Here is a 24,280-nt window from a genome sequence, read left to right as displayed (position 1 = left end):
CGCGTAATAAAGCAAAATGATCTGGGAATTTACGCGCTAAGATAAATCAAAAGTATGACTATCTAAACATCCAAGATAAGGTTCCCTAGCACTGATAAAGCTTTCATTCTAAAAATGGAAATGCTTCAAACTGGATACACAGAAGAGGACGTCGTGAGTGTTAACGTTATACTCATTGGAGATTCAAGTGAGTGATTCCGATTTTTCTTTCCAAGTCGAAAGCTATCATATTATCCTCAGCTAGACGCTTTTTAAAAAAAGCTCTCAAAAGAAAAATTATTTTTTATATTAATTAGTTTAAGCAACTAATAACTATGAAACTCAAAACTTATTTGGTGAAAATTTTTGTAAAACTAGGATATAAAATGAAATGGGTCGAATTTCAGGAGACAATGAAACACTACTGAACAGTTTCGCATGATTTAGAGCCACAATGTTAATGGAACAACATTTTACGAAAAGGTACTACAGATGCACACCCAAAACCTTAAATTTTCAAATAATAGTTTAACTGAACCATTTAATAAAATATTGAATCTGTTTCATATTATTTCATTTTAGATCTGCAATGATTATGCAAAATGTGCATAAGATAATATTAGTAGAAATGTGGGGGCAAACATGAACCATATTATGAGCATATCGTTACAAACGTTTTGCTAACGCTCTTCATGCACACAAAGCCAGAGATTAAGGGATGCAAAATAAATGACACATTTTGAGCATATTTTTAGACACGAAGAGGATTTTCACAACATTTTAGCTCATAAGAAAGATTTAAAGCTGCCGCACAACATTTTAAAGTTTTGACCTGTAGCACCGACTAGCACAGTGGTTCAAGGGCGGAAAAAATAGCCATTTTTAAGTTTTAAGATAAAAAATATTTCATGCCGTAATTACTTAGCCCTTGAGTTGTAATAACTTACTCCATGGGAGTTTTTTGAAAAAAAAATCGTTTTTACAAAAATAAGCCGAGATTGTTGAACTATTATGTTTTTACTTTTTTCGGACATACGCCTTATACTTCAGTTTTAATTCATTCGTTCAATAAGGAGGACTAAAATTTAATAAAAGTCATTTCTGATTGGTTTTTCACACTTCTAGGATACATATTACATCGAAATTAAAAATTCAAAATTCATTAAAATTGAAAACTACTTGAAATAAAAAAACATTATTTTCTTTAAAATATAATGAAAAGTATCGTGATATATACTTTTATCGGCGGCTTCCGGTGCGCTAAAATGTACATATATCAATAGTTTAATCCTTCCTGTAAATAAACAACAACATTTTAGCTGCGACCACCTGCGACTGCAGTCGTGGCAGATGTTTTTGTTTGATCTTCGCTATTTACGAATACCAATATAGTAAGTTATGAAATAACTCGTAACGATGTGTTGGGGGTAAATTGCTTTTTTATCAAAGAAATTAGTCATCAAATTTGACATGCACCAGACTAACGTATGACATAGTTTCACTACTTTGCAGGAGAGCCTAAAAACGTTTGTTTACTGTTGGAGCTTTTGAAACATTGATCAATAAATATAGAGGATTTAAAAAAAAATAGACTTACGTTGCTATGGCTTAATGCGGAGCATTATTCTACATGCAATGAAGTAGTAACTTGAAAATAACAATTTTTGGGCCCGTTTGGCTTTAAAGAAGATACATATGAGAAAGAATTTTTTAAAACTCATACAGAATTCTATATAAAAAGTTAAATAACCATTCTGTCCATGAAACAATGAAAGTAGAAAATCATTAAGCGTTTGAAATTTCGATTTCCTTTCGAAATCATTCTAGTATAAAGCTGTTCTCAGTTTGTCAACATTGCCAGAAAATATTGTTCGAGGGTATCAATTGCAATAAATAACTCTTGCGTGAGGCATATTACTGATTTAATTTATATTTTTCACTAAAAAAGAAATGAATTTGAACTGCAGAGAAAACCCGATTTCACGTTTCTCAGAGGCCTGAATCAAACATAATTAGTTTAGATATTCTAACACATTAAGTTACGAATTCAGGCGTTTAGGTTGAAAATAGTCAGTAATAATGAGATATTGAATCCAAAGTAAATACAGCATCCTCCAGGATTGGAACACTTTGCAAAGTTTTTTCCTGGTCTTTATGATAAAGAAAATAGTTTTTCACTATTATTAAACTATTAAATGCAGTATTGAAATAAGAGACGAGTTGTGTTTCCTCTTCTTGTTCATCTTCATTGGAGGTCGAAAAGTCCATAAGGTCAGCTACGGATGGAGCAGAAACGTTTCTGTTTTCATGGATTAACTTTCAACAGAGTGGATTATGTTTAAAAATGCACACATGGAAACACTTTTCTTAATTTTAAAACATTTTTTCTTTTTTTTTAACTGCCAAGGAAAACGTAAAATGCGGGAAATTCATAAATAACAAACTTTTCATCCGGGTTAAATTAATATTATTAGTGTACGGAAAAACTGGGACTAGATGACAAAAAACGTAAAATGTGGGGATAACGTAGATTCGAGGGACGTAAAATCGGGGTTTCGCAGTGAAGACGATCAGCAAGCATGAAGATAAATATTACCATGCAACAATTTTAACAATTTTCCAAAGCATTTTTTGAGAACATACAAGGTTATTGAATTTTTTTCCGCTTTTTTATCATTTTGAACCACTGTGCGTCGCAACGACAAATGCAATGACCGATGAAAGCATTTGAGAACGGCTCATTCTTATGAGAATCTGTGAGTTGTTACTGCTGTGCACGTGCAAGATCCAGTATCTCCAGTTCTCGTATTTAGAGAGGGCATAGTGTGAGTTGTGGTGGGGATACGGTGGTGGAGGTAGTATCGATCGAGAGCAGTATATGTGCCATTAGCAGAAGCATCAATGACATGGCGCTTCGAGCATCGGCGTATGTTGTGGAGGATTCGTGGACAAGTAAACGGCAGTATCTACAGAAATAAATATTCGAGACCTTTGAAGAAACGCATTTTGGACTCAATGCTAACAATAAGGAAATGATGGACTTTTTTACTTTTTTTTAAAAAAAACTTCTATTTTCGTGCTTTTTTTCTGCGAAAACCAAATGAGCAAGCTCGTACAGAAAAGCGAACATGCAATAGATGACAAAAATCCAAAAAAAGGAAAAAGGAAATGTTTTTAGTTTCTGCTCTTTACCTGTTCATGGCAGTATATTTGTTAGGATGGTTCTTAATCACAACTGGGCTAGTACTTCGAATTCGGTAACTGCTTTGATCGATATAACCTTTCGTCAGATATGAGAGCTATTTTTCAATTTTGGTTATGAAACTTTAAAGCCAAAGGTACTGCTCCGAAAACAAAAATGCCTGGTCGACCACAAACCTTAACAACATTGGAAAATGTGGAGAGTGTGAGAACAACCAAACCGTTAGCGAACTAGGTATACAGCTACTGGTCTGATAGGAGTGTAAGAGAAATCCAACACAGGGTCATTCCATGTCAAGTGATCCAAAGTTTTTATATTCATTACATTTTTGTATTTCTTTGAAATTTGACTCATCGATTGCATCCTTCCAGGTAATCAGAAATTCAAATTTTTAGATTTTTATCTCTTTTATTTTTTTTATTTATGCGACTTTTAATTTTAGAAAACCCCTTTTTTTTCATGGATACTTGTACATAAAATGGACGATAACTCAGTACCAAAAATAGGTAGAAAGATTTGGTAAAAAGAATTTCAAAGTACATCAGATGCGGCTTTATATGATTTGTAACATGACTAATTTCATAAAAAATTTCATTTTTGAAAAATTAAATTTAAATTTAAAACTTAAATTTCTAAGAAAACATATAATGATTTTTTTTTAATTCTCAAAAATTCTTATGTATTTTATCTGGGTTTGTGCAAAATTTCAAGTTAGGATCATATTTTTATGAATTTTTAAACAAAATTTGATTTAAGAAATAATGTTATTTTTCAGATTCTATTTAGTTCTTTTTCTGGCGTTTGTCTAGTGAGTAGTAAGTAAACATGACTATGCTTGAAATTAGCTGGCATAAACTTGTAGATTGGTCAGAATCCCCCCTCCCCTCCCCCTACCACACCACCATTTTTTTTTTTTTTTTTTCAATATTGTTTTCAAAAAAAAAAAGCTGGTACCCATAACAAACGCTGCAAAACATCAGTAGTGACTGAGGCTTATAAACGTAGAGGGGGAATCATAAACAAAGTGGAGGCCAACACTATAACACTACTGTACTAAAACACTAAACACTAAAAGTATAAACACTAAAAGTAGGGAAAACTGTAACAGGTAAATAGAACCAGAGATGCACTCCATATACGCCGTATACACTCAAACATTTTTTAGACATATTGTGTATATGATCGCATACACATATTGTGTATAATGGATTACTAGGAGTTACCCTCAGAAAAATTGATGGGAACATCACTGAATAGAGCCACACTCATTTGCAACTTTGGGACGATAGAGTGAGGAGGGAGCAATCTTGAATGAATCTTAACGACATGGAAGGGTATGCTCAAAAGAGCAAAGTTTGTTTGATCTACAACTGCTTTTAATATAAATATAGATAGATCTCGTTGCATTACTCTCCTTTGCAGCAGAAATCAAAAAGAAAACAAGCAATAAAGAAAAAAGAAAAAAAACAGCTGCACTCCAGTATTGTAGAAAGACAGTTATGTGGTGACAGACACGTGATCAGATACCTTGATTTATTTGCAGTTTTATGCGAAAATAATGGAAAGACATTAAAACAACAAGGCTATGATCTAGGGGCAAATCACTTTTTTCCCCCCTCCAAAATTGAAGGTTGGTGCTCGGGTAGGGGATGAAATGAATCATAACTTTCCTTGTTAGATATTGAATTAATCAAGTGCACTTTGTGAAGTTAGAATAGAAAAACAAACACTTGGTCTGAAAAAAAGGGGGGGGGGCTAAAAGTAATCAGTATGTTTGTTTGGGTGGGAACGGGAGGAGAGTATGCTTCGTCCTGTTTAAAAGAAAAACATTTACTACCTTTTAAAAAGTTTACTTTTTTTTTTTTTTTTTACATTTTGAAAACAGTTAAAAACAAAAAAGGTTAACAATTAGTGGTGTCGGGAGGGGGGCACTTAATAATGTACAAGTTCATGTCAGCTCATTTCAAGCATAGTTATGTTTACTTACTACTCACTAGATCATCACCAGTAAGAGAACCACACATTTAACTAAATAGAATCTGAAAAATAACATTATTTCTTAAGTCAAATTTTATTCAAAAATTCGTAAAAAAAAGATCCCACTGAGATTCTAACTTGAAATTTTGCACAAACCAAGATAAAATATACAAGAATTTTTGAGAATTAAAAAAAAATCATTATATGTTTTTCAAGAAATTTAAATTTTAAATTTAAATTAAATTTTTCAAAAATGAAATTTTTTATGAAATTAGTCATGTTGCACATCATATTAAACAGCAACTAATGTAGTTTAAAATGCTTTTCACAAAGTCTTTCTATCTATATTTGATGCTGAGTTATCGTTTATTTGATGTTCTAGTATCCATGAAAAAAAGAGGGTTTTTCCAAAAAGTCAGTCTCATAAATAAAAAAAAAATAAAAGAGATAAAAATCTAAAAATTTGGACATTTGATTATCTAGAAGGGTACACTCGATGAGCCAAATTTCAAAGATATACAAAAATGTGAGTGAAAAAATTTCACTAATTTTGAATCACTTGACATGGAATGACCCCACAGTAATCTACACAGCACGAATAGTTTTTTCGAGCCAAGCAGGATCACGCCGGACCAAGTTGGAATCAACAGTGAAATGCGTTCAGATTATAAGCAATTAAATAAAACTTCCATTATGAAAATACTCCTCTACGAACTAGGCGTTGCTCACCGCGTCACCTCAATGCAACTGCGGCAATGGCAGGCAATGGCACGTATTCCGGTATTAATTGGTACCACCTGCACCAATTTATCCCTACCACAACTCACATAGCGTCCTCTCCAAATACCGGAGGTTGATATACCGCATGGGCGTCGCGGGCAGGGGGGTCCGAGGGTTCGTCCCCCCCCCCAATAGTTGAGAGTCGAACCCCCACAAAAAATGGAATTTGTTAAGATAAAATCCGTTGTTTTGGGGAAACTTATTACTGTTTTAATTCCAAAAAAAAAAAGACTATAATGCACGTATAACACATAATTTATTATCAAAATGAACTTCAATAGCACAAAAAGAAAGCAAATGTCTACAATGAAATCTAAGAAGCAAAGAATGTACTTTACAAAGAAGCTGCTGAAGCGGTGCTAGTTATTAGCTTAACTACCTCGCAAGCAGATCCGTCATCCTGATGCCCCCCGAATCTCTTTTCTGAGAAGTTCTCCCAGACATCACCAAAAATTGTCTAAAACTACGTTTATTGAACAATAATTTCGAAATGGATCAATATTATGCTTCAGTTGGCTAACTAAGCTCAAAGATTCCCACTCAGGGCACCAGCGAGTGCAGACGCGTATCGGAAGAACTCCTGCTTTTTTGTTATATTTAACCGATTTTGTGCCGCAATCTGTGAAGTTTCTGAGATCTTTGGAGGTGTTCGACGGATACATCGTTTTGGTGAGAAAAATTTTGAAAATTTTTGATTTCAGCCAGCATAACAGGCCATAAACGTTCCATGCACCTAGGCCTAACTAAGCAAACGGTTTGCCAGCGTTTCCTCTTTGCTAAGCCTACTATCTCCAAGCATAGTTTCGCACACAGCTGCAGCTAGTTTTCGCCACCCTCTTGAAAGTTTTCAGAAGTCGTAGCGTTATCCTTCCTAAGGCTATAGCAGAGTAACGTTTTCTCATCCCCCACCACCCCCGAAGCGCATCGCAACGAATCTTTCCCTCTTCACTCATCAGATAAGGGATCGTTGAATTCCACCTTTCATTGCGACCCCTCTATTGTTGACGTTGACAGCGCTCCCTGCGGTTTTTTCCCTCGCTACAGTAAAAACAGTGATATTCTGTTGGTTATAAAATTTGTTCTCCGCTATGCCCAAATTGACCCCAATCAAGTCCAATTATACTTCTTTAGGAAAGGTTAAATTAAATAGAACTTTATCACCTATTTTAGCTTCCTCGAGAAACGTTCTTCCTATGTTACAAGACACTCTCGCCCAACCTATTGCTTTATCAGAGCTCTTCTCTGATTCCACTAAGCCTTCCTTAGATTTTCCTACAGCGGAACACTCTTTTCTGCAACTTCTGAAATGTCTCCATCAGATGATGATGGGGACACCTGCAGGCAGAAGAACAAAGAATTTTTTCCCCGAAGATCTGAGAAAAATAGCTACTTCCATTGTAGAAGTCCTACGCAAGAGAATGGATAAGTACGACAAGTCACATCCTTCACAAGCGCATACCGATGCCTCCACGATGACAACAGAAACCTTTAAGCTGTCAAATGACAAAACTCCTGCTATCAAAGACGCAAATACGTCAACTTTCGATCTTCCTACAATAGTAAACTACATACACGGTTCCAATGCTCCATGTGTTACTCACCAAGTCTCTTCTAAGGAGCCAAGCTATGCAGAATACCTTCAGAGGAGTTCACCTGAAACCGCCCATTCTAAGCACACAGTTCTTTTGTACCCAACTGAGGAAAAAATCAGCTCACATGACCTTATGAATTTATTGACGTCCAATCACGATCCTTCTGAATATGGCCTTAGTATTAAACGGACCAGATTTATAAGGAACGGAGGTCTAGCAGTAGACGTTGCAAACAAAGAGCAACATTCTAAGCTCTTAACTTCCCTCAACTCTAACAAGTATCTCGCTGAAAAAATAATTACTCGGATCCCGAGTCGGAGATTGCCCAGGATAATTGTCTACGGAATGCACACAGAGGCTTCCAAAGAAGAATTAACAAGAGCAATTCAAACGGAATATGACCTTGGAAACGAAGACTTTGAAATTCAGTTTCGTCTAACAGGACGTAAAGGAAAGATAAATTGGGTCGTTCAATGTCAACCTTCAGCGTTTCACAAGTTCATCTCAGGTCGTTCTTTGAGTCTCGGTTGGAAAATGCACCCTATTAAAAAATTTCTGAGCATAACAAGATGCTACAAGTACCAAGAATTTGGCCACATAACAAAAAACTGTCAAACGGGAAAAACATCATGCCCAAACTGTGCAAAAAACCATCACGGCAGTGACTGCAATAGTCAACATCTGATGTGCAGCAATTGTCATAAGGCAAACAACGTCTACAAAGCTAATTTTCCCACTGATCACTCAGCTAATGATACAAATTGTTCAGTTTACAAGCAAAAAGTTGAAACAATCCGAATGATAACCCAATACGAATCTTAGGCAATATCCCATTTCATCTCCTCTCATTATTTTTCTACAGCTTAGTTATGTATTCAGTATCTACTCAGGCCAATGATGTTTGCTCTTCTGTTGTAAACAACTTTAAAATTATACAAATAAATTTGCACCGTAGCTACGCAGCCATGTCAGTTCTAGAGCTTTTGGCAAAAGAGCACGACATAGGACTGTTCGCCCTTCAGGAACCGTATGCATTACACGGAGCAGTGGCAGGCATTCCAGGGAGTTGGACGCAAACCGTGATAGACAGCTCCAGAGCAGCAATCGTGTTCCCCTCCTTCTTGCCTTCCTCCTTTGTCACACAAGTTGGCATGGACTTTATAGCCCTAAAACTCAGCATTAATAACTCGACAACTACTACTATCTCTGCATAGCTTCACCTAATGAAAATATTTCATTGTTACTTACTCCTCTGAGTGATCTCCTACAGAAAGTAGCTCTTACTCCAATTATTATAGCAGCAGACTTAAACGCGCACAGCCGAGTCTGGGGTTACAGGAATGAAGACTCTAGAGGCCGAGAACTTTTAGATTCTATTTCTTCGCATAATCTAAGCATTGCTAATACATCTAATGCTCCTCCCACTTACACCAAAGACAAAGCAGAAGGCTGGCCAGATATAACTATTATTAGGAATTTGCCATTGACGCTTACCTGGGAAGTTCTGGCCGATGAATCACTCAGCGACCATAAGTACATTCAATTGAATCTCTCAGCACCATTGACATTCCACCGCTTTATCCGCTTTACATCAAAGTATAATCCAGAAAAATTCAAGCGAAAAATTAAAGCGCAAATACCCTCTTTTTTCACCAATCTCCCACCTATCAATGACTGTGCCTCTTTAGAAATTTTCACTGAATCATTTATTAGAATATTACAATCATGTGCACTCCAGTCCTTCAAATTAATGTTTCACTCTCCCAAACCTTCCCTTTCTTGGTGGGACCATAACCTATCAAAGCATAAGAAGCTAGTGCTCTCCAAAAGACGACGGTACCAGCGATGCAAAGCGACAGACACTCGTCAAAGCTTCTACATTTCCTATAAGAGGGAACTTACCTTGTATAAAAAACACATCCGAACAGCCAAAAGAGCCTCCTGGAGAAAATTTTGCTCAGCCTCTAGCTCCACTTATTCCAAGCCGTACAAAGTTGCGTTTGGAAACACTGTGCACCCTTCTCTTCTTTACGAAAGAACGGCAACCGATGACGACGCTAAAACTTTTTACACTAAACTCCTACATCATTTTTATCCACTAGATTTTCCCACAGCCACTGATAACCATGTATCCACTTACTCTTACTCTGTAAAAAATGCAGATTTTACCTCCTCAGAACTCAGCTTCGTCATGAAAAACGTTTCATTGAAAAAAGCTCCCGGAAGAGACGGATTGGACAACTACATTTGGAAATATTTCTTCGAATTTCACCCAAATTTTCTTTTAAGCTTCATGAACAAGTGTTACAGACTGGGTTTTTTCCCAACTTGCCTTAAAGAAGGAGTCTTAATTCTTTTTCACAAACATTCTAAACCGCTGACGTCATTCTATTCATATCGTCCTATAGTGCTACTTCCAACTCTGTCAAAAATCCTGGAAAAGCTCATTGTTAACAGACTTCAAAGCTTTCTTTCGGTTAACAATCTTTTACATCCCCTTCAATTCGGATTCACACCAAGAATTTCAACTGAACATGCACTTCATTCCCTTTTAACAGAAATAGACCAGAGGATAAATTCCGGTTTCTTAACCATTTTTATCTCCATAGACATAAAATCAGCCTTTGAAAATTCGCAGTGGCGAGATATTTCGTCTTCTCTAGCAGCAACTGAATGCGAAAAGGGCGTCTATAATCTTTGCAGCAGCTTCCTGAATAATAGAAAAACTACCTTGATAACCCAAAACGAAGTCCTTTCTACCTCACAGTTTAAGGGATGCCCGCAGGGCTCCTGCAGTGGCCCACAACTATGGAATTTGGTTATATCATCTTTACTTGCAAAACCATGGCCGGATCACATTTTTGTTCAGGCTTTTGCAGATGACTTAGCCTTCGTTGTACACGGTTCAACAACAGCTCAATTACAAACTCAGCTAGAGAATCTCTTCAAATTCTCCACGTATGGCTGACTGAACATCGCTTAAAGGCATCGGAGGGCAAAACAAGAGCAGTTATTTTCAATAAACCAAGGAATTTAGTGAAAAAACCTAGTCTAAAATTTGGAAAAAAATTTTTATAAAACGTGCGGACGAAGTCAAATACTTAGGAATCATCGTTGACAAAAATCTGTCTTTTGTGCCACACGCTGAATTTTTAAAAAAGAGAGCACTGAGGAAGAGAGCACTTCTACAACGTCTTGCTGGCCCCACTTGGGGCATGAACAAATAACAACGGAAGCTGATCTATTTAAATGTTGTAGAATCTTCAATTCTGTACGGATCGGCAGTCTGGACGAATTGGATGCACTGCAGAGCGTTAAAGAAGATACAAACAATACAAAGACTTCTTCTCCTAACAGTGACTGGAGCATACTGCACAACCTCCCACGCTGCACTCCATGTTATCGCTGGAGTCCCTCCAATAGACCTGACGATCAAGTCAAAAGCTCTAATGTCAAAAATTTCCCTCCCAAGCAAATCGATTCGAATTCCTGGCCACAATTTCAGCCCTATCGACTTAGAAGAAACTGCCTAGAAGTGGGATAGCCATCCAAGCATCCAGTGTACCCTTCCCAAGATATGCTTGAAAGGAAAAACTCCCTCACTGCAGAATTTGGAGATATACACGGATGTCTCCAAAACAAAGTGTGAAGTAGGAGCAGGCTATGCTGTGCTACGGGATGGGATCCGCATCCATAACTGGTCCGCAAGACTCAATCCTTCAAACACAGTATTCCAGGCAGAGCTTATGGCTATTTTTCAAGGCTTGTCATATCTGCAAACAAATCACCCTTCTTCCGCCGCAGATCTATACTCTGATAGTCTCTCCTGCTTGGAAGCACTGCTGAACCCCATACATCGAAACCCCCTAGTAAGAGAAATTCAAAAATACTCAGAGGCCAGAATGATATCTCATTAAGTTGGATTAAGGGTCACGCAGGACAGGTGGGGAATGAAGCGGCAGACTTCTTAGCCAAACAAGCAGCAAACAACCCATGTGCTCCCATTATTCTAAATATGCCAGTGCCAAAATCCTTCATAAAACAAAAATTACTAGAACATCTAAAAGATAGTTGGAACACACGTTGGCAAAGTGAAACAACAGGCAGAAGGGTACACGCCATCTTCCCAAACCCTTCTTTAAAAACCAGGATCAAGAACAGATCTGACACCCTCTTTGTAACTGGGCATGGGCCCTTTCCAGCATACCTCTCTCGATTCAAAATAATTCCATCTCCCAACTGTGCATGTGGTCTCATAGGTACTCCAGATCATTATCTTTACTCCTTCCCTCTGACATCTCAATTTCACCTAAAGCTGAACAATAGTATCACAATACCCGACAATATTCGTCAAGCTCTCTTTCGCACCCATCTGGTTCAAATTCCATCCATAATTTAATTAGCAAACTGACTACCCGCAACTACGAGTTCCAAGAAGTTAGCTGATTTTCCAGTCTGTTTTCAACTCTTCCAGGTGTATTTTGGTAAAGGATGTGGACTTGCGTTTCTGTTCAAGCTGAACCCACTAAGACATTTCCTTTTCATTGCTTTACATGATTGTGTGTCTCAAAAATGCGTGCTATCAAGCACTCTAGCTAGGGTATCCTATTATTAACCTCTATTTTTTTTAAATTTTGTATATATAATGTATATATTTTACTTTATTACTGTTATTACTATTATATTTCAAAGAAAAGGGAGAAAAAGAGAAAGCCCGTCGTAGTATCTCGAGTACTCTTGCTACAACCGGTTTGCTCTTTTACATAATATGCCTTTTAATGTAACTCTTTTCGTCCCTATTATATTATATTATTCCTGTTTTTGTACTTAATTTCCAAAATGAAAGCCGATTTTTGGCTCTTCTCATCCTTTTCTGTAAACATCGGAGGAAGAAACAGATACGCGTATTAGGATTCACTAAGCCGTTTCTTCCTCTTTTTTTTTTTCGAAAATGTTGTTACTGGGGATGTTTACAGTGGGTCGTTACCAGGCATTTCAACTTGGATGTATACAACCTTTTAACCAAGAGTCTTTTCACTATAAGTATTTTTGTATATTTACTTTTTATTTAATATTTTTATTTTATTTTATACGAGGATATATATGTAACAGCATTCTCTGTCATTTATTCCTAGTAACTCGGTTCCAGTATAGCACCTCGAGCCTATTAACTTTTTCAAGCCTTTTCCCCCTTATATATATATATATATATATGTGTGTGTGTGTGTGTTTTCTATGTATATGCGTATATGTATGTATATATATATATATATATATATATATATATATATATATATATATATATATATATATATATATATATATATATATATATATATATATATATATATATATAATATATATATATATATATATATATATGTGTGTGTGTATATGTATATGTATGTATGTATATGTATGTATATATATATATATATGTATATATGTGTGTATAGGTATGTGTGTATGTACGATATGTATATGTATTTCAAGAGTTTTCCCTTCAGTTTCCTTCCCTCCCCCTCAACCACCACGGTACACCCTTCACCGGTTAAGCTAGAAATGGCAGGTACGAAGGTATCATTGGTTTAAAATAAAATAAATAAAATAAAATAAAATAACTAAGCTCAAAATACACAAAAACGATAAAATCATGTTTTTTTGCATTAAAGCTTCATTAAAATGTCTTTGCAACACGAAAATAAAACATAGTTATTTTTATCACACGTGCTGGCTAGGAAAAGTATCTTACATTGGTGGAAATGGTTTGTTCGGTTTGCGTTATGAATAATATGCTAATCAAGAGGCTTCAGTGTTAAATATGATAATATTAATTCATTTTTATCACACACAGATATATATATATATATATATATATATATATATATATATATATATATATATATATATATATATATATATATATATATATATATATATATATATATATATATATATATATATATATATATATATATACACCTATACAACACGAGATACATTTTAAGAACATATTTTAAATATAAATTCAAAAACATTGAAAAAGATGAAAGAATAAATACTAAAGTGTATTGTAATGAAAGCACAAAGCTGCTAGAAACAAAAACAGTACAAACATATTCATGAATAAACAATCTAAATAAAATTGAAGACACAAAAAGCAAGAACATCAAAATGAAAAAAGATGAACCAGGGACCGACACTTTCTCAAGGGGAGGACCGGTTCCTAAGTTCACAAGGCCCTTTCTGTTTAGCAAGAGGGAAGGTCCCAATAACTTACTACCCTCCCCGAGAGCCTTGGAGGAAAATTGAACAAGAAAACATACCTGAGAAATAATTATTTATATTATTTATATATATTGTTTTTTTTTTTTTTTTTTGGAAGCAACTTGAAATTAGCAGTGTTAAATTTGACTTCACTCCCCCCTCCCTCCAAAAAATATATTTTACGACGCCAATGATATGCCGGACCTGCTACAGAGCCTGCTGCAGAGCACGTAACTGTGAACAACTGAATCAACCTTTTTTAGAAACTGAAATGTTGTGTGAAATCATATTTGTGTAATAATTCATCGCTGTGTGTTATCTTTTTTACCTGTTCCGCATCTTTCAGTCTTCAGCTCTGTACGCGTGCATTTGGCACATCAGTCCTGCGTTCGGTATGTTTTATGCATGGTTCTTGTTTGTTATAGTGCGCCTGACCTATTTAGTACCACAAGTTTTTACTTTTACTGAGCTTCAAAAATAAAACAACAAAGCTTCTTTGCTAGATCAAATTATTTCATTGTGAGCCGATTTGAGAGGAAACACCATTTCGTTCAAATGATGTTTTTAAATTATTACCTTAATGACAATTGAAACGGCAATGAAAATAACTTTTCTAGTCTTTCTAGTCCAGTCGTAAAATTTTATTTTTATTCTAGACTATTTTTATTGAATAGCTTTTTAATTCGAATGACTAAGATGAGATTTGTGCTGTACATTCTACGATTTTCCCCCATTGGTCACTTAAATTTTTCTTTCTTTTCAGCTGTGGGCAAAACTAGTCTGATAAAACGATTCACCTCTGGAACTTATCGTAAGTTTCGTTAAGAATTATTCCCGTTCAGTAATTATTATTAAAAAGGTTGTGATAAGAAAAATTCAATACAAACATCGAATAGAGTATTTCATTTTTAATAGCGTTTTTAAGTTATATCACTATTATACCTCTTTATTAATAATGTATGAAACATTTACATTTTAAATGAATTTATGGTAATTTTTCAATGAAAGCCTACGTAGGACCGCAATTTTAAACGCGTTTTACTCAAAATTTGAAAAGGTCGACTTACATCACTTTACTTCTCACTGATACATTTGCAAAAAAAAAAAAAACTCAACTTTTCAGTTTTATGAAAGGACACGAAAGTTCAAGCTGAATTTCCTGTACTTCTAAAGCACTTGCACGCAATTTTTACTAAAAATTATGCCAATCAAAATTGCATGTATCAAAACATGTTCCAAGTTTAGTTTTTTCTAGAAAAGGAAACAAAAATGCGTTATTGTAACATTAGTTTTACGAGTCAGTATAGGTTGATAAGAAAACTTGAATTGTATATAAACCAAAGTTAACATTTTATGATGCTTTATCATTATATTTTTTCTCAGAACTTGAGGAATGTACTGTCAATATCGATGTGGAAGTGGTTTACGTAGAAGTTGATGATTTTCTTGTCCAATTGGTGCTTTTTGACACAGCTGGATTGGAAAAATACAGATGCTTGACGCGCACGTAAGATTTCGCTCTTCTTTTTTTTCTTTGGGTAAATTTGTGTGCCTCCCCTTTACTTTATTCGTCTGGAAAAACAGGCGGCGAATGGAGCTCCCTAGTACTTTATAAAATTAATAAAACTGTTTTAGAGTTTAATGCTTGTCGAAACTTTTATGCCAAAACATGAAGAAGTTTTTCCAAAAAATTTTAAAACACAGTTTTGGTTTATTTTGAGCAATTATCATTGACGAATGAAGCAGCAAACTGATTATTTTTTAAAGAAACTTTAACTAATACTACCATTGCTAAATGAGTTAGAACTGTTGCGAATGAGTTTTGTTTAAAGTTAAAACCTTAAGGTTTTCCATTTCTGCGAGTGTGTATAAGGACTCAAAATATTTTTCATTTAAAATACTCACTATTGTATTTTCATGCTGTGAACTAACATTTGAATTTATTTTTCCGTCACAGTTATTACAGAGATGTGGAAGGGATCTGCTTAGTATATGATGTTACACGTTTTCAAACTTTCAACTCTTTAACAAGTTGGATTGATGAAATTAAACTGTACTGTGGAGATGAAGTGTCGGTTTTAATTGGTAAAATGTTTTATTTTTTTAAGTTTTGCGATAAAAACCGTATGTTCTCAGAAAAAATTTAAACTTGTATATATCACGCTTGACTTTTACACATTTAAGTTGAACATACTATAGCAAAATATAGGCAGCAGTGGTTTTGAGGGTTTAGTATTTCAGCAATAATAATAATTTTACTACTACTAACGATAATAAAATAATAATAATAATAATAACAATGACAATAATAATAACAATCACGGTAATAATAATGATACCAACAATAACAGTAAGATTAATAATAATAATACTAGTATTAACCATAAAGATAGTAATAATAATAACAGTAATACTAATACAACAACAACAGTAATAATAATGATTATTATTATATTAATAATAATAATAATAACAATTTCGAAGAGCCAAACACGATAATTAATAAATGAAAAAAGATCAAATAAGCTTTGCACTACAATATGATTAAATGGAAAAACCAACGTGAATAAAGCACAAATTAACACAGACATACAGTATATAGCTATTAAGACCACAATGGAGCCTTTTCATCAGTGCAAAAAACACCCTATTGATTGCTATAGCAACTGGGGCATTTATAATATTTCCTGCAGGTGTGGTCTTGGTTATGCTGGTAAGACTAAACGTGCTCTCAAGCACCGTCTGAAAGAGCATGAAAATTATGTTAAACATATAAAGAACTTGCTCGTTTTCCCATCGCTCAGCATTGTTAGACTTCTGGCCACTGTTTTGATTTTTCATCTGCCAGAATTATTTGTAAATGTTCTTCGGTCTATAACCTCGATTTTTGGGAAGCTTACTATATTTAGAAAAAATCTCATTCTCTAGTCAATGATTTTTCCAGCACTCCATTTTTTCCTGATATTTGGAAGCAGTTTTTGTAATTTGCTTCTTCGGGTTGTTCGTTTTCTTCACCTCTTTTTGTTTCCAGGCTTCTGATTGGTTGTCCCTGCCCTTGCTGCGCGCCATGGGGGGGGACGTGCATTTCGCTGATTGGTTGGTTGTCGTTTCCTGTCGTGAATTCCTATTGGTTGACCTTTTTTGAATAAATACCGGTGTCCACGTGGTTGACGTTCAGTTCTCCCACGACTTTCTGGTTGTGTGCTGGTTTGCAGTGAAGACGAGGCTCCGTTGTAGCCTTGAAATAGCTATATCTTGTATTTCTGCGGTAATTTGTGCTTTATTCACGTTGGTTTTTCCATTTAATCAAGATAATTAATATTCAGTAAGGAAAATGCTCACATATGATAGATTTCCTTTTATTTAACTTCAAAGTAGTAGTTTAAAGTAATGAACAACGTTTAAACGCACAAAATTAGCAGATTACTGCATACACGTTTTTCGGAATCTCCTTTTTCAATGGAAAGTGGTGAGTTTTGAGTTTTGAAAAAAGAGTTCCTTGCAGCGCTGAAATACGTGTATGCAGTAATCTGCTAATTTTGTGCGTTAAAGCGTTTTTCATTAGAATTTACATCGCAAAGGTAGGGGAAAACCGCCTATATTGAACCACTGCTTAAATTGGACCGGGGGCTTATAATCTAGTGTAGAGTTCTGTGTTACACTCTACCGGTGAAAATACGAAGATTTGTGTCTGAAACTTTTGAGGATAAAGTTTCGTCTCATTTCGATCTGCATAGCTTGAGTTACGATGTGATTTGTGTTGAAAACTTGTTCGATCTTATTTTGAGAACTTGTACCTAATAGAATAATACTAAAATTTGCGAACTGAGAAAATTGCTTTTTTAGTATTTTAAACAGTATTTATTGTGGATTACAGCAATGTATTTACATGCACGATTGAAAAACTTGTTGACAAGGTATACATTAAAGAATAAAAAATGGCGTGTTTTCCTTTATTGGACCGAAAATATTTTCCTATATCGGACCGGTGGTTCAATTTAAGAGTATGTAATTAAGCAAGCCTTTTTACTTATCACATTATAAAATCAGTGATTAGTGTAACTTAATTCAGTAGTTAGGATTATTTTGAGTATATTTTAACACTGATTCAGGAAATGCATTTTGATTTTTTTTTTTTTTTCAAGCACTCTTTCTAGAAGCTGCCACCCATAAAACTAGGTGTTTATACAATAAGCTTCAATTTCAGTTTTGATAAGTATAGTTTTTCAGTTTGGCAGAAATTTGTGCTAGTTCACGTTACTTGTTACTGGTTATTTTATTATTTACAAGGACCGGTAGTCCAGTTTAAGAACATGAAATTTAAACAAACATTTTTTAATTCTTTTATAGAAAATAATTTATTGTTGGCATTTAAATGCGCATTTAGGATAACTTAAAATATAAATTAACGTTTATTAAAGCATTTAAACTGTTTTTTGTTAAGTAAGTTGCTTAGAAGCTTCAACCTCATTTTTTTTCCTTCTTTTCTTTTTAGTTGCATCAATTTTAGTTTTGTTAGATAAAATTCCTTTTTTTTTTTTAACTTGTCCTCGTTAACCTTTTTTTTTCTTTAGCTGATTTCTTTATTAATTACAAGTTGCGTTAATTTCTACCAGTCTTGGTTTTAGAAGATGTATAAAAGGGGAAATGGGGTTCTTAGGCGGAAAAAATAATGGAAAGAACCTTAGCTGTTTGTAGGAATGATGATATGGGGCTATGTTACAAACTTGGGTAATGATAACGGTGTAATAATGCTTCCTCTTCCAGCACACACTAAGCATCGTTTACAGCCCTTAGACGTGGCCTTTTTCAAGCCTCTGTCCACATATTTCAATCGAATCTGTGATACGTGGATGCGAGAACATCCAATGTGGTCCATTACCAATTTAAAATAAGAGAACTGTTAAGTGACTCTTATGTACAAACTGCAAGCGCGGTCAATATTCTGTGAATGGATTCTCTAAAACAAGAGTTCGACTTGTTAGTACAATTGTGTTTAATGACAACGACTTTGCAGCAACCGAGTCAGAAGTTTGTATTCCAGATGAGACTACCCAAGTAAATATGTTACATGTTCGGTGCAAGCTGTACAAGATGCACAAGAACAAGGTACGGATAAAATTAATACTAGTTTCGAGGAATCAATGGTTAGTTCTCATGAAATTATGATCGTCGATTCTATTGATGATTTTGTTAAAGTGGCACACATATTGCCTTTGCTTAATATATGGAAGGCAGAAGAAGGAAACATACTTTGGCAAACGTTCTAACGTCATTGCCACAAAAAAAAAGACACAGAACAGAAAAAGCCGCAAAAAAAAAAAAAAGAGCAAAAAACCGCCCCAAAACAACTGGTATTGCAATATTTGCAAAGCATGATTTAGTGTATGAAATGCTATCAGTGAGCTCATCAACACTACGCCAAGTTAGCTTAAAGCAAAGGAAATTCTATTACAAATCCTGTAAAAAGACTGCACGCACAGTTCAAATGCAAGTTATTTTTCATTTACTGTTACGGTCCAATTTAGGAAGCACATGGTTCAATATAGGCGCATATATTCCTTAATTGAACTTTTGCAACTTTGTCAAAAATATTTTTTTTCTTTAAATTATCGTCATATTTACAGAAAATGCAAGTATCTATGGCGGTTCCTAATTAAATTTGACTTCAGATACCCTATTTTGTATTTTTGTTTTGCTTCACATTTAGCGACACGAGCCTCTTGTTCTTAGTGGGTCCAATATAGGCCGTCTTCCCCTATATATTTATTTCAAAGTAGATTGATTTCAAAGATAATTTCCTACATACTCTGGAGTTTATTTTCTTAAGTGTTAGTTTTCTGATCTCAAAAATGTTTTTATCACCAGAACACTGATATAATATTTTCTGGAAAATGCATTAGTTTTTGAACACTTAATTTTTTTCCGTTCTTGTGTTTGCTTGCTTTGCATTGTGTTCACTGTTCCTTTTCTTTCATTGTTTGATGGTATTTTCCCCCTTGTTTTTGTTTCTATATGGCGAAAGGATAATGCTTGTACCGCTTGCTGCATTGGAAATTTAAAAAAAAGGATCTTGTTTTCATGTGGAAAAAATACTTTTTTGAAAATTTTTTGTCTTCATTACAAAAAAAGAGAAAGAGAGAAAGAATTCAATACAATTTATTTCGTGTAATTTTGAGGACTATGGCAGAGCAAAAAGCAGAGCAAGAACAACTGAATCCATAGCTGAAACTTGCATTTTGAACTTTAATAAAAAGTCAAGTCAAAGTAAAGACACTGGAAGAATATACTGCAAAAATAGGGTTACCAGATTTCTGAAATGTTCAACATTAACGAAGACATTAACGAAGTCCGCAAATGTGGTGTCAATCGAAAAATTGAAATTAAGAGATGTTGCTATCTTTACATTTTCGAAGCGGAGCAGTATCTCACTGGCTTCTTAATTATATTTAGCTACCAGTATGAAGATATACTCAAAGCTTATTTGAAGTTATTTGATTGCAGCTCGGTTATGTTTAAGCGAGGGATAGATTACGCTGTTTCCTCATTATTATTAAAAACTGAGAAAAAAATTATTAAGAAAATAGAGGAGTATTACTTGGAAAGGAAGAGGGTACTTGGAATAATTAAATCCCAAAAAGAGTTTTCTTTTTCAGTCAGTCTTTTTCAGTCTTTTGCTACTTAGTGAAGCCTTACTCATAAATTAATTCGAGATCTCTGTTTTAAGATTGATAAAATTTCTCTACAACTTGAATCTACGTAGTATAAAGCTTCTAATAATAGAAAATATTGTGAACCTTTATGTAAAATTAGAACCGTTAAATAAAATTTACAACCAAAAAAGCTGAGAAAGTTTTAATGCAATGTTTGTTTCAGGATAATATGCTACAATTACAGCTATGAAAACATAATACCGGTGAGGATGCCTACGATTATTTTGTTTAATGGTTTTTTCTAGTACATTTCATTTTTCTCCAGTGTGTTAGCTCTAAATTCATTTTTTTTTTGAGCAATCACGATTGCTAATTGTTATCATTTGACTATCCGTGATGTTGTGATTCCTTTTTCAACCCCACCGTCCTCTGCAGGCGCGACTCCTCTCGGTAGCCGCTGCTCCCCTGGTCGGTGGCGTCCATGTCATACACATACACACTCACACACATACACACACGCAAACGTGCATACACACAGATCTACGCAAAGACACACAAGCCTACACATACGCAACTATACACACGTAACCGCCCAAGAGGAGGGGCAGGCTTGGGGGGACAGGAGCCGTTTCTAGACAATATCTCCAATGAATAGGATCTTGTCGCAACTCGTGATTTCGAAGAACATAATTTGAATTCAAAATTTTAGAATTCAATTTTTTTTTTTTTTTTTGTATTAAGATCCATCCACATATAACATAATTTATAGCATTTACTTCCCATAGTATTATTTTATAGAGAACGGGCGTCTAATTTAAAAACATCCCCAGTTTATTGCTTTTGAATCACTTAGTTCGCTGTACCAATGTATAAAACGTTGTCTTTTATGCATTGATAAATATTTTTCTTTCCTTATTTGTCTCTTGCAGTTGGCAACAAAGCGGAAGAAAGGGAATCCAAAGCTGTCAACAAAAGAGTCGCAAGATCGTTTGCAAAAGATAATGGCTATGAAATAATAGAAACCAGTGCTTGTGAAGACATTAATGTAGAAAAGGTTTGTTTTTCAATTATTGCACGGTGCTTCTAACGCTTTATTTTCCGTAATTGCTCCACTATGCATTCCAAAAAATATGAAAGCATACACAATTTTCAGTTAAAACGTTTTGTTGTAAAGAAATTAAAAGTTTTATTCCGCTCACCCCTTAAAAACAATTTTCCGAGTCGAAAGGTAGATTCAATGCATTTTTTCTTGATGTTACATAAGTTGATGTAAAAACAAATTTTGACTAGAAAATACAAGAAATAAATGCTTTTCAGACAATGAGCTGATAAACCGCTTCTTGCCCATTAAGGTTTCCTTATTATTAAAAAAAAAAGAAAAAAAAACTGAAACAAAATTAGGTAAGAAAATGGAGAGGTATTACTTGAGGAGAACTTGGGATAATGAAAACCTCCAAAAAATTTCGTTTAGTCATTACTTTGCGACTTAGTGAAACCTTACTCCTAAATCACTTCTATAACTTAACTTACTGGTTTTCGAAATTTCTCTACAACTTGAATCAATGTAGTACAAGCTTCTATTGACAAAAAGTATTATGAACTTTTAAAAGGAGAGTCGTCATATAACATTTATAATTGAATCTTCTCACTGGCATAAAGAGGAATAGTATTAGCTTATCCCTCATAAACCAGTTCTGATTCATAATAAGCTTTAATCATCTCTCTATAACTCTCTGATTAATAAGCTTTACTCATAATATAAAAACTATTGAAAGTAACAAACGTTTCAAGGTAAGCCTACCACAAAACTGAATTTCTTGGACTCAGATATGAGCCGTTGAGATCGAAACAAGTCAAAAACAAAATTTTAAGTAAATGAAGGGTGAAGTAACTTCTTTTGAGCAAAACACAAATGCTACCTCGCATTGCGCTTACTGTCTATAGGCAAAAGGGTGATCATAAGCTTACACCTCTTTCTCACGAAGTAGAATAAGGTTAAAACTAATTTCTGAGCCCGAGGTAACCGGATCAGTAAGGTACCAGGCTCGTGTTTGGTGTTTCCGGATTCGATGCGAGCCTGTCGAAGATCCTCCGTGTCCACCGATTGTGACTGGGGCACTTTAAATGTGTCGTGGTCATAAAGAATTCCGCGTTAATATGTACCTCTGGGGGAGTTGAACCAGGCTTCTGGTTTCGTTCTAAATTTCGAAATGCTGATAGAGTGTGCTTCTATATATCGTGATGTCTTAGCTAGTTCGGACTTCTATCTCAATGGTGCTCGTTAAAACAGAAGCCGTCCCTCAATGCCTTAAATCGACCAGCAATTTTACTCGGGCTCGGTCATTCGAGTGGTTTTAGTAACAACAACAACAATTAGTTTCTGATGGTGTAACTACAAATTATAAAAGAAAAAAACCGATTTACAAAAATTTTGCTGCCGATGACTGATATAACTTTGTGGAGATATAAAAGTGATTTTCAAGTACCACTAAGCCTATCTCCAATTTTCATTCTCTAATAAATTAATCAGCAGTTTTTATTTTCTAAGTTATGTTAAAACACTATAAAAGTTATTTTTGTAGAGAAAAAGTTATGTTGTGACTGGCAGTGAAAAGAACCTCTACGTTCTTCCGAACATAGTTTCCAAAAGCTTTTGCAATCACTACTAAATTGTGTGCTTTTTTCTTAGTTAAAATCAATCAGAAACGAATATTATGGAATTACTCTTCGTATGAATCAACTCCTCAAGAACAAGGAACAGGAAAAAAACAACATTTTCTCCGCTTGCGTAAAAAATTGGTTTGAGTATTTGTCTACTTCTTACATTTTGAGATTTGAAGATTTATTTGAATATGAAATTCTGCTTTGAAATTGAACTCAACGTACTCGTATAGGCTGTATTGTTTTTGTAATGATATAATGGTACTATGTTTTTTGTAGCTATCCTTTTTTTTTTCATTTTTAGGTATTTTTCTCACTTCTGTGCAAGATATTAAAGCGACGCGGTTTGTTGGAGATCGATAGGAATCCAAAAATGTCAGTTGTGATGAGATCTGTTGGTGTTCAGTGTGTGAATAAAGCTCCTAAACTTCAGCAGTTTAAAGATGAAGTCTTTTCGAAACTGTCTTTCAAAAAGACTAGAAAGGTCCAATTGCGAAATAAGGCAATGCAGACTGATAAAACTAAAAAAAAATGTTGTAGTTGATAAAAGCAACATGATAGTATTATGTTTAACCAATTATTAGATGTTTCTATAACATAAGTTATGAACATATGTTTTACATATTGATAAGATCAAATGATGTTTTGAATCGCTCCACGTCCCTCCATTTCACTTGCTGAAGTCAGTAGGTAACGAAAGAAGTTCTACTCGTAAGATGTGTTTTATAATTAAAGTTGCTCAGGAAAAGAAAAATAATAATATCGTTTTATTCTAGCTAAATTTTAAAACAAAACTGAAGCAAAGGCCTAACATCTCCAAGAAAATGTTAATTTTGTGTAACTTGATTATATCATTTTTACTCCAGCACGCATCAGTGATAGCTAACTTTAAGGAAATGTTTGGCAAGAAAAAGCATCAAATTTAGATTTTAAATCAGTGATCAGTACGTTTTCCCAAACTTTTAAGTTGTGTCACCTTCATTGTTGGATTATGATGTAATATTTCATAGCAGTTTTATGTTATTGTGACTGAATTTTGGGGACCGGCGTAATACTAGAGCGCCAATTTTGAAATTACGAGAAATTTTCTGAAACCATAATAATTTACTTAGATCAGATATTGCTCTCAAGATATCAAACCCAGAGAGAGGACTTCAAAACCATAGTTT

At 34.5% G+C, this 24,280-nt stretch overlaps 1 protein-coding gene across 1 annotated transcript; it reads left to right on the top strand.

The window, feature by feature from the left end:
- Positions 1-114: 114 nt before the first annotated feature.
- On the top strand, positions 115-23,655 carry LOC129217124 (uncharacterized). Its single transcript, XM_054851381.1, has 6 exons — positions 115-187; positions 14,561-14,608; positions 15,181-15,304; positions 15,755-15,882; positions 21,380-21,504; positions 23,416-23,655. The coding sequence occupies exons 1-6, from the start codon at positions 115-117 to the stop codon at positions 23,653-23,655; spliced, it is 738 nt and encodes a 245-aa protein (XP_054707356.1).
- The last annotated feature ends 625 nt before the right edge of the window (positions 23,656-24,280 follow it).

This window comes from Uloborus diversus, chromosome 1 (assembly GCF_026930045.1).
Source record: "Uloborus diversus isolate 005 chromosome 1, Udiv.v.3.1, whole genome shotgun sequence".
NCBI lineage: Eukaryota > Metazoa > Arthropoda > Arachnida > Araneae > Uloboridae > Uloborus > Uloborus diversus.
Note: the sequence above shows the minus strand (reverse complement) of the source record. Positions and strands in the feature narration are given on the sequence as shown.

Excerpts from the sequence above, each read along its gene's own strand:
- LOC129217124 (XM_054851381.1), top strand. The coding sequence starts at position 115 with ATGGAAATGCTTCAAACTGGATACACAGAAGAGGACGTCGTGAGTGTT. Across the intron at positions 188-14,560 it reads TATACTCATTGGAGATTCAA|CTGTGGGCAAAACTAGTCTG; the intron begins GTGAGTGATTCC and ends CTTTCTTTTCAG. Across the intron at positions 21,505-23,415 it reads AAGACATTAATGTAGAAAAG|GTATTTTTCTCACTTCTGTG; the intron begins GTTTGTTTTTCA and ends TTTCATTTTTAG.